We start from the raw sequence: 12,517 nt of genomic DNA on the forward strand, positions 1-12,517 counted from the left end.
CTTTTCATTACAAGTTGTAGCGAATATAGGGACAGAAACAAGTTGTAGTGAAAATTAATATAATATTCTAATTACTTTTTTTCCTACAAACTGTTTGTCTCTCTACTACAACGTTAAAGAATATGTACTGCAAATTCCTCTTAAAAATTACTTTTCACTGTAGCATATCTCTATACAATAATTAAAAACAATTATACAAAATTATAGCATATTTGTTTGCAAGAAAGAATTATACAACATATATATATATATGTTGTATGCATGTTGTATGGTATACATGTATCTGAGGCAGAACAGAATATTGAAACGGAAATAAATATTCAATAAATATTGCTACAGTTTTTCTTTATATTTGCTACAAAATTTATTTAATCTTACTACAATTTGTAATAAAATTCACGAAGTTGTAAATATTGCAGTCAAATTGTAAGGAATTTGTCTGAGCCCCTGTCGATATTTCTCCTGCAATTTACCACTACAATTTTATAATTAAATTCAAATTTACCGTTAGTTAACCTTACTACAAATTTGAGTTCCATTTTCTACAAAAGACCTCTACAACGTTGTAGTAATTTTTCATAAAACATTTTTCTGAGTGCGTACATCATCCCAGCAACTTTTCCTGTAAGTATACTATATAAATGTTATATTTACAATATAAAACAATCAGATACAAAAAAGGGGTAAAATAAGTCTTTTTACATAAAAATCACAGCAAAACTTTCACTTTCAAGATCGAAGTCCTCAGGCCTTTATTACAAACTTTTTCAGAACGTGGTTTTGGTACATGTCACAAAAAGGCATTGGTTAAACACATACGTAAGGAAATAAAATAATACACCTACAAAAGTTTGTAATTAACGGCTCAAGATTGACCCTGAAAGGGTCTCCAATCTTAGAGGTGAAACGATGGTTATAATTTATTTATTTCACTCCTTTTTCGGCTCTGATTGTTCTATTATTAGTACAAGGGGATGAAATGAAATCTAATTCTGTCTCATTTACATACATTTATTATTCAGTTTTGGAATTTCTTCTCTCTTAAATCCTACAACCAATATAAGTTGATCGATGATTATAAAAGGTTGTAATTCAATTTTCAATTCAATTTTTATTGAATAGGCCACATCTCAAGTTAAATTTAATGGTGGAATATTAGCGGAAAACTCCCCTGTTTTACGTTTTAGTTTAGGTAATAAGTTTGTGCATATTAGCAAAAAGTATTGAAGTCGATTTTTATTAATGCGTATTATATTTAAATTATTTATTGCTACTCTTCGATTAATTTAATCTATTAATTCCTAATACATTTCGAATAAAAAATTCTGTGCAGTATCAGCTTTTGATTTCCATGTGCGTTTTTATTGTTACGTTCCTGATTCCATACCTCTCTGACGAATTTTCCATTTTCCGAAGGTTTTTATTATATTATTTATTTTAATTTGCATTACTTGTGTCTATTTACTCGTATTGTCTCATTACTAAACAATGCTCCTCTTTCACTACCTGACTTTTTTCTCTCATAATAGAAAGCTATTCATGTGTAAAGCACGCAAAACAAACANTATTATTTTCTATAATAAACTTAAAACTTATCATAAGCTTAAATTTTCGAAAACTATAGTCATTTAGGCTAGAGGCATTAAATGAAATGTGTATTTAGCAATTAAAAAAGAATTGGGCAAATGGACAGGAAAGCCCAAGTAGGGATGCATATTTTTATTTAGATTGTGCAGTAACAATTTTTTTAACAAAGAACGAACATTCGATATTAATTATTTATTTATTAACACTATATTTAAAGTATCAATGAAAAATACAAAAAAATTGGACAGTTTTTTTACTCAATTCCCGTTATTTTTATGTTTATATCAACTAAATTTGAGTTCGTTTAAAGACTAACATTTGAACGTTATTTTTTGTCATTTGGATTCAGTTAAGTTCTGCATCGAATACTAGTAAAATTTAATAATTCAAAAGTCAAGTCCAGCCGTATTTTAAGATATGCAATCATTTGCAAGTTTGTATCAAATTTGCTTACTAATATTCACGGCAACAGGTTCTAACGACATCTTAATTTTACCTTAATGACGTATAATTGTGACAGGCGTCAGAAAAATATCATCTTTTTTTAGTCTGCATGCAAATGATTACGAAACTGACGTCAAAGTCATTAAAGGAATTGATGTTTGCGTACAGTAAAAATTACACAATAATGTGATGTACAAATTTCAACGTCCACTGTCCACCAAACAAAAAAAAATTTAAATTTTATCATTAGAATGCAAGCTTCTTAAAAACGCAATCCAGTTTATTAACTATACAATAAAAGTAACAGTAAGTAATAATCTTACATTATAAAAAGAAAATGTTAGATAATATTATAAATACAAGTAATTCAACTGGTGGTATACGTTTTCTATTTTTCGTACAGCCTCGTGTTACAATGAGCAAGTAAACTTTACCATTATCTACCCTCAGCACCATATTCTCAGGAAATTGCAAGATAAAATTATGCATTTTACAAACCACTGTGGCGATTTACATATGGCGGTTAAAAGGAACTGAGAAGTATCTGAATAATGCTCTTTGCGATTAAATACACATGCGGAAAATCCGCTGCATATGTTTATGTGTATCTATTTAATTACCTCTTTTCTATATATCTATGACATCATTATCATACCATCTATAGTCCGAAGACTGGTTAGAACACCTTCATTCCTTTCTGTCCTAAGCCTATATTAGAGTATTTCTAATCTCTAAAAGTAACAGGTAGTCTAGATGATGGCCCCACCCCTTAAGAGGGTGGGGGTGGCTAGGATCGAAAGAGGAGGTCTCCCCCACCACTGTAACATAAAAGTTCGTGGCGGTCTCACCCCCATAAAAAGTTAAGGGGGTTAGATGATGGCCCCCCACCCCAAAAGGGGGTGGATTTAGGGGGGATCGAAAGAGGGTGGTCATCTGAATAAAACCCCTTAAAAAATTTGCGGCGGCCTCACCCCCATAAAAAGTTATGGGGGTTGAAAGTTGATTATTTTGACAATTTTCATACACTATAATTCAAATAAAATTCAATAAAAAAATTATTTTCAAGCGGGTGGAGGTGGGGGATCGAAAGAGGGTGGTCACTTGAACAAAACCCGATAACCTAACCTAACCTAACCTACCCTATTGATAAAGATATTTAAATAATGTTTTATATAACTTTCTCAATATTTTTATGTATTTTTCATTAGTTTTACCTTTGAATATTGTTTAAGAATGACTATATAAATATTTACATGCCTAGGAATGTATAAAAATTAGCATATTTATTAACTTTGAATCCCCATAAGTTTTTATGGGGGTGAGACCGCCACGAACTTTTTATGGTACAGTGGTGGGGGAGACCCTTTTTTGATCCCACCCAAAAAGGGGTGGGGGCCATCATCTAGACCTTTACCAAGTAATGTAACCTTAATCTCTCAATATATCTCTATCTATGTATATCTCTAAGTAGCCCTTCATGCCTAAGAACGTATCCTATCAACCTTATTGACTTCCATACCGCCCTCTACGTAAACGACCCGTAAAAAGATTTCATCACTCAGTCCAGTCGTCTGTCTGTCTGGAGGAACTAATTTAGTTTTTAATGAAATAGTATGAAATTCAGAAAGATGATGTTTATAAACAATAGTCATATATTTATTTAAACAGTGTTTTTGATTATAGTTGATAGTTGATGTTGGGAATTGCTCAACTTGCGTTGCCAGTTGCATGATGCGCACGCAACATCCGATTTATGCTAAAATTTAGTTTAACTTCAAGGATACTCCGGTCAGTATAATTGAGGATACCATTTAATGCGTTTTTTCTTAATGCAGTGTATATTTAAAGTAAATTTTTATCATTTTATTTTACCGATTTTATCAACTATGTTGAACAATTTCTAGCTTCATTATTCCTTATTCGCTTAGACCTCAAGATAATTAATGTAAGCCCTTTGGTCCTTTTTCTATATTTGCATAAAAAATCTGGAAAAGAGAAATAAGAAATAAAAAATTAATAAGAATGTTATGGTGCTACATCTTAAAATAAACTAGTGGGTTTTGCGCCATCTCGTGTATGTATACATATGCATTGAAATGTAATGGGTTATAAGAACAGACGTACTTGGAATGGTAATGTGAGTTACATCGATGCGATGGTACCGTTCATTTTCCAGTTTAATTGCCGCGTTTTTTCACACAGAATATTCAAACACCTTAACCATTTTCACGTTTTATAACTCTTAACTACACATGTGTGCAAATACGATTGTTTACTAAGCCCCAACACGGTTAAAATCATGCAATAAGAAAAGCAAACACCTAGAATTCAAATTTTTGTAATTTAATCACGGTTGAATTGATTTAAATAATCTTGCAGAAATCTTCAATTTACCTATAAATTGCTAATATAAGCAAAAGGATTTAGTAGATAGACGTTAAAGATTAACCAGTACCCGAAAGCGGTGGAAGACGTGTTGTTTGTGTTAACAAATCGACATGATTTAATCAAGACATAAGAAATAATGTACTTGTTCCCCTATTTCTAAATTTAGATACCGAGCGACATGGCCTAGAGTTTTAGACCATTGCTTAGCATTCGGGAGGACTCCGGTTCGAATCTGGGTCCGTTCCCCTTCGTCCAAGTTTTTCTGTGGTTTCTTTGGATCACNCATGATGCGCACGCAACATCCGATTTATGCTAAAATTTAGTTTAACTTCAAGGATACTCCGGTCAGTATAATTGAGGATACCATTTAATGCGTTTTTTCTTAATGCAGTGTATATTTATTATTTATATAAATCAAGGGGTCGTATAAATAGAAAGATTTATAATATCTTTTAGGAAACGGAATAAATATACTTCATGTAAATTTTAGTGGCCACTTGTATTATTCACAGGAAGTTGCCAAAAAGGCACTTCCGCTGCGGCAATCATTTAATGAATAAAATCGTAGAATGTATCATTCTTGATTACCGTTTGCCCACATTGCAGGAGGTTAACGATTACCACGCATCAAGAATAAAGCTTGAAGGAGATTCATATTTTAAGATTAAAAGTAATAATCTTTTAATTAGTTGTACCAATTTTTTAACTTTTGCTTTCTAAAGTCGATTGTTGGTATAAAGATATGAAATAGCAAATTACGTACTTATCTTTTATATGACAACAATATATGCTATGTATATTAAGTAGTATTAGGTAAATTATTTTATTCTAATATAATGTCCTTTAATAAGTAATACGAATTCAAGGAACGGTTTAAAATAATTTAATTTTCAGTTTCATTTTTTAGACGTCGTTAAAGTGATGAGTTTGCACACAAGTTCTAAGTTCAATTTAATTTTTTATCGCATTTGCAATAAGTGTTGAGAGAAATTGACGTTTTATCTGCAGGTACGTTCCGAAAATGATTTATGGATTGATAGCAGAATTATATAGAAATTGCAAACGTCTATATTTCTAATCAATGATTAATCCGAAAGTCATTACCTTAAGATCCAATCTATTTTATTTATTAGAATCGAGAATAAAATAAACTTGGCGAATTAACAGAAAAAAATTTTGAAAGAAACTAGAACACATCACGCGTACAAATTTTGCGATTTGTTGATTATAGTGGTAAATTCGGCCGGAAGGATTTTGTAGCCCTCAAGTATAATATGCCCAGGTAGATTTACATAATCTCTAATAATATAATCATATAGCAACAACCCCCTTGCAGCACCTAGGGCCTAGGGGTATGTGGTCCCTTGATTAGTCGATACAATTATTTAAACAATTATCCCTAATGCGTATTGTATAAATTTCTGTACTAATTAAATTTTGATTAGTGATGAACAAAATAGGTCTTGGTCTTCAACTTTCGCAAGACGAAAACCAAGACCGAACAAAAAGACCAAGACTAAAACCATTACTGAATGAACGTGACCAAGACTGACACCAAGACCAAATAATGCAAAATCAATACCAAATAAGCAAGACAAAACGAAAAATTATTACTTCCGGTGAATTTATGAGTTAAACTATTTGAAGCAACTTTAATATAAATTTTCGGTTTGCTTTGCTAGATTTTAACACAAAATATTAAAAAAAACTTTACCACTTTTAGAAAAATTTGATTACAAGAATGTCCTTGGAGAAAGTTTATTTGTTCCTATGTCTGGATAACACATGGTTGAAATATAGAAACAAACCAAGTTTTTTCGATATTTTTACTTCCTTCAACTACCTTGTTTGCTAAAAGGTCAATTTGTTCGTTGGTACATTGCATGAAAGGTAAGTTCTCACAGCTATGGACGCTATTTTAATGACAAGCTCGCATGTATGACAGAAAATTTCAGCATTTAAGACAATTACTGTGGCGTTATCGGCAAGACCAAGACGAAGACTAGACGTATTTGACTAACACTAAGACCAAGATCAATACCAAGACTGGGACAGTTTTAGTCTTGATCTTGCTTTGTTCATCTCTAATTTTGACTAGTATTAAGCATTGTTATTTTAAATATTGTCAAGTGAGCATCACATGTAGTAAAATAGAAAATTGCAGTGATGTAAAATTTCATTTATCTGAGCGTGGAAACGAAAAATTAAAAAGTGATTAAAAAGTATATTATTTTAGAAGCAAATATATGATTAAAATATGCACGTGAGATAATTATATTTACCTTAATAAAAGAAACTGCTACTTCTTTAGATAACGTTTTGTTTTATTTGTTTTAATATACCTTTTATTGTATTTTAATAACTAATCCATAAAGCAGTATGTATGTGGAAGGTAACTGTTACTGTTATAATTATCGGCAGATTTGTACGGAGCGGGAGAATTTACATTTTTCTACTTTTTTCCGAATATGCCACTGTCCTATACATTACACCCTTTCCTTTTACTTCTACAATGAAGGAAGGTATTACACTTTTTTAATCCTTTATTAACGCTATACCTACTTTTTATTTCAGATGCGACTATTTCTTAGCTTTTACCATTGATTTCGTCCGCGTGACGCTATTTCTGATTGTAATGAGTACAATTATTATAACTAATAATTAACAAAAAAATGTAGCTTATGTCTCTCCTTACAATACTTCCTTCAAGCTTAGAAGATCCAATCGAAATCTGTTCAGCCGTTTCAAAGATTACCCTTACAGGCAGAGGGATGCACAAAATTCTTTTAAAGGTCGTTTCGGTCTCAGTACCATGTATACATTATCGAATGAATTTGTACCTAGGAAACGTCTTGAATTCAGTTAAGAAACATTGAGTTTTGCAAAACAATGTAAATTGCAATAAGGTCAAAATCCATTCATGTCGATCAGAAGCATTCAAGCATTTTCCGAAGGTTTTTATTATATTATTTATTTTAATTTGCATTACTTGTGTCTATTTACTCGTATTGTCTCATTACTAAACAATGCTCCTCTTTCACTACCTGACTTTTTTCTCTCATAATAGAAAGCTATTCATGTGTAAAGCACGCAAAACAAACAGACGGAAGACACGTCCTGTAGCTGCTTCTTTGTAATTGTTATCGAGAGCAGTCTTTGCACATAGCAAGAGTTACCTTCTCAAAGAAATTCCCGTTACTTCGAACTTGTCTGCCGTCAGCTATGGCATTTCTCTCCATCGTTGCCGTTCATTTTCTTGCATTCTTCTCTTCTCTTTTCTTATTAAATTTCTTGAAAATGACTAATTACCACACACACAAACTGTATTTTCTTATGTACCTACATATACAAGGGCTGATCCCTTTGCTCCGCCCTTGACCTATTTTCAATAAGAAATTTTCAAATATTTTACATTTATTTTCCATAATTGTCTCCATTAAAGTCAACACTTTTTACCACCAAACTTCTAGCAATTCTAATACTTTTTGGAGAAATTTTTCATGTCACTTCATTTTCTTACCACACAAGGATTCTTTAAGTTTTGAAGACAGTCGGGGATCGCTAGGAGCCAAATATGGCTAATATGGTGGGTGCGTTATCCTGATACAACTGATATCAACTGACGTAATTTTGTAATTAAATTGTTTTAATAAGCGCCTCTAATTGTGGTCGCTTTCTGTAGGAAGTCTACTAAAATTTGTAGGTAGCATTTTGAATTTTTACGACAGCGGTAAGCACCTATGGGTTCATTCCTTCCCCTTATTTGGTCCCTGCATCGTAATTATCCAAATTTAAGTATGAAGTGTTAGTATGTATGTATGTATGTATGTAGTATGACACAATCCGAAGTGAAAATAAATAATTATTTCTGTTTATGATTGGGTCAGGGGCGGAGCAAACGGATCAACCCTCGCATGTAGTAAACTACATCAGAAGCCTGGCAACAAAGTATCTCAGAATGTCTCCAGTTATTTGTTACAAGGAGTCTAACATTATTCACTATGTTTTTGCTTTCTAAATGCTTTATTCTAAAATACTGCACTCAGAGAAAACTGTAGAACTTTTCATTACAAATAGTAGCGAATATAGGAACAGAGACAAGTTGTAGTGAAAATTAATATAATATTGTAATTACTTTTTTTCCTACAAACTGTTTGTCTCTCTACTACAACGTTAAAGAATATGTACTGCAAATTCCTCTTAAAAATTACTTTTCACTGTAGCATATCTCTATACAATAATTAAAAACAATTATACAAAATTATAGCATATTTGTTTGCAAGAAAGAATTATACAACATATATATATATATGTTGTATGCATGTTGTATGGTATACATGTATCTGAGGCAGAACAGAATATTGAAACGGAAATAAATATTCAATAAATATTGCTACAGTTTTTCTTTATATTTGCTACAAAATTTATTTAATCTTACTACAATTTGTAATAAAATTCACGAAGTTGTAAATATTGCAGTCAAATTGTAAGGAATTTGTCTGAGCCCCTGTCGATATTTCTCCTGCAATTTACCACTACAATTTTATAATTAAATTTAAATTTACCGTTAGTTAACCTTACTACAAATTTGAGTTGCATTTTCTACAAAACGACCTCTACAACGTTGTAGTAATTTTTCATAAAACATTTTTCTGAGTGCGTACATCATCCCAGCAACTTTTCCTGTAAGTATACTATATAAATGTTATATTTACAATATAAAACAATCAGATACAAAAAAGGGGTAAAATAAGTCTTTTTACATAAAAATCACAGCAAAACTTTCACTTTCAAGATCGAAGTCCTCAGGCCTTTATTACAAACTTTTTCAGAACGTGGTTTTGGTACATGTCACAAAAAGGCATTGGTTAAACACATACGTAAGGAAATAAAATAATACACCTACAAAAGTTTGTAATTAACGGCTCAAGATTGACCCTGAAAGGGTCTCCAATCTTAGAGGTGAAACGATGGTTATAATTTATTTATTTCACTCCTTTTTCGGCTCTGATTGTTCTATTATTAGTACAAGGGGATGAAATGAAATCTAATTCTGTCTCATTTACATACATTTATTATTCAGTTTTGGAATTTCTTCTCTCTTAAATCCTACAACCAATATAAGTTGATCGATGATTATAAAAGGTTGTAATTCAATTTTCAATTCAATTTTTATTGAATAGGCCACATCTCAAGTTAAATTTAATGGTGGAATATTAGCGGAAAACTCCCCTGTTTTACGTTTTAGTTTAGGTAATAAGTTTGTGCATATTAGCAAAAAGTATTGAAGTCGATTTTTATTAATGCGTATTATATTTAAATTATTTATTGCTACTCTTCGATTAATTTAATCTATTAATTCCTAATACATTTCGAATAAAAAATTCTGTGCAGTATCAGCTTTTGATTTCCATGTGCGTTTTTATTGTTACGTTCCTGATTCCATACCTCTCTGACGAATTTTCTTCTAAAGTTTTTCCGAATTGGTATAGGTATCTAGTTGAATTAAGTTTTTAATTGTGGTTTAACTTTATCATGAATTAATGTACAACTTAAAACTTTAAACAAATAATAAGTCCTCTACTAATTAATTGTTTACTTTTCTTATGGCATAGATAATTTTAATGTAATGGTACCATATGGTATCAGTAAAATTTGGTTGTTTGGAAGATATATACTACAACAATTATTTCAATTCTTTACAGGTAGACTCGAATCTTGGAACATACGTATATTATAGAAGACTCCAGTGCATCTATTTTGGTAAGTGAACTTTACGCTGTCATGTAATATTTGTAGCTGATACGTATTATAAAGTGGAAGGGCGATGATAATAATTGAAACTGCTATTAACTGACGGTCATATAAAACTTTCACAGATTTTGTGTTTCTAGCTAATTCAAAATAGTAGTAGGTAAATCATCATTCTTATATTTTAACATTTCTAATAAAAGTGAAACTACAATGTTGTAAAATGTGATTAAACTAGTTCCGTTTTAAATCGCCCTTTAAAGTACAAAGGAGACACGATATTGGTGAAAGTTAATCATCAACAACCAACTTAATAGTACCCAGTAGATGTAGAAGCTTTTACATTTACACGCTATCGACTTTTGTGGATTTAAAAACATAATAAGTTAAAATACAGGTTTTTTTAATACTTCTTAATTCTTCTAAAGTGTATAAGTGTTACTGTAGGTAATCCCTAATGAATATTTTCTTACGTAATAACAACGAACATCAACCTTTGAAAATTAGATACCTACGTAATAAATTAAAGCTTGGCGTTAAAGAAGAAAATCTAATTGGACATCATATTTTCGTGATGAAAGCGACTTTTCACTTATTTTAAACGTGTCTTAGTCTAATTCTAATATATCTAAATAAATCTAAATTCTACCTGTACCCGTCAGCTAAAGATGAAAATCATTAAATTGTTAAAAATAAGTATTCAAAATATATTTATCAACCTATTATACCGTAAATTGGAAAGATCAAACCTATTGGATTGTGCTTTTTTATAATGCCTAAAATTAAGAAACTTACGGACTTTTTCGCGAAATATAATGAAATAATTATCTATTTCATCCCTTAGTTTGGATAACATTAAGTGAAGCTCAAGGCAATTAAGAGTTGGAAGGCTTTTATTTATGAAGTTTCGCCTCTATTTGGGAGGTTTTTTCAAGGTAGGTTGTTTAGTTATGCAAGAAAAAGTTCCAAATAGTTCGGTGCTGGTAACTGGTACATAATATTAAACGAATAGACATTTCTTTAAACAGCACAACTATAAGTAAAATAAGAAATATTTAAATAGTCAAAAACTAACACTGATTTAGAGACAACACGACCTAGGCTAAGCCATGTTCCGGAAAGTTGGTTTATGGCTTGCTCGGATATATAATTTTACCCAATAACTAGACGAACTAGTTTATCCTATTGTTCTTCGAATAAACTTTTTTGGCTTAGACAAAACTAGTTTATCCTGATATCGGTTTTTACCAATAACAAATTTAGAACAAACCAATGTGGAGTACGCAAAACAAGTTTATTTTGAAATCAGGTTTTACTAATACCATGTTGTCATAATACACAACTTATTTTCTACTGTCTGCTTTTTCCAAATTGTTTAAAGATTTGGTTCAGAAGAAAACTCAGCAACTGATAAATACCTACAAAAAACCACTCTTATTAGGAGTATTCGTGAAAATCTTTTCGGACAGTCCTCGTATTTTATCACCCACATACCTATGTAAAGATGTTACAGAGATGGAAGAGTGATACTTAGTTTGTATAAAGAGCAACAAGCAGCTATAGAGCTGGAGCAGAAATGTAGAGAAATAATATCAGGAAGGGAGTCAGACAGGGATGTACACTGTCACCGCTACTTTTTAATCTATACATCGAAGACGCGATCAACATCATTAAAGACTGCAGCGATAGATATACAGGGGCAAAAGATTGATATGCACAGAATTACAGATGATATAGAATTATTAGTATCTAGTAAGGAGCAGTTAGAGATAGATTTAAATCAAATGGAAGCGGTATTGACAAAACAGTTTTGTATGAAAACAAATAAAAATAAAAAAAATACTGGTATGTAAGGGTAAAAAAGTAGGGAAAGGGCGAATATAAAGATAGGAGACGAAATATTAGAAGAAGTGGATGATTTTAGGTATCTAGGAAGTCAGATAAGTCAGGGCGGAAGGAGTAGTAGGGATATAAAGCAGAGGATAGCGCAGGGTCGTGTCGCCTTTTATAAAAAGAAGTCATTTCTATGCTGGCGAACGGTTAATTGTTAAAGGTGTACGTTTGGAGTGCGACGCTGTACGGGTACGAAACATGGACTGTGGGCCCTGCGGAAAAGAAAGCGTTCGAAATGTGGTGTTACAGGCGAGTGATGAGGATACCGTAGATAGAAAACGAAATGAAAAGGTATTAGAAAGAATAGGAGAACAGGGGACTCTATGGAAGTCAATAAAAGATAGGCGAGATAGGTTGGTAGGATACCTTCTCAGGCATGAAGGTCTAGTCAGAGACATATTAGAGGCAGAAACAGGAGTTAGGAGGGGTAGAGGTAGACCTAGATTAGATTACT

At 31.6% G+C, this 12,517-nt stretch overlaps 1 protein-coding gene across 2 annotated transcripts in view; it reads left to right on the top strand.

Moving 5' to 3' along the window:
- Positions 1-12,517, top strand: part of LOC108733988 — a 57,464-nt gene that overhangs the window by 28,130 nt on the left and 16,817 nt on the right. For both annotated transcript variants that reach the window (XM_018465358.2, XM_018465357.1), the window contains exon 3: positions 10,125-10,182. In XM_018465358.2, coding sequence (XP_018320860.1) covers positions 10,125-10,182 — 58 coding nt within the window. The remainder of the gene's footprint in view (positions 1-10,124; positions 10,183-12,517) is intronic.

This window comes from Agrilus planipennis, unplaced genomic scaffold (assembly GCF_000699045.2).
Source record: "Agrilus planipennis isolate EAB-ADULT unplaced genomic scaffold, Apla_2.0 scaffold36, whole genome shotgun sequence".
NCBI lineage: Eukaryota > Metazoa > Arthropoda > Insecta > Coleoptera > Buprestidae > Agrilus > Agrilus planipennis.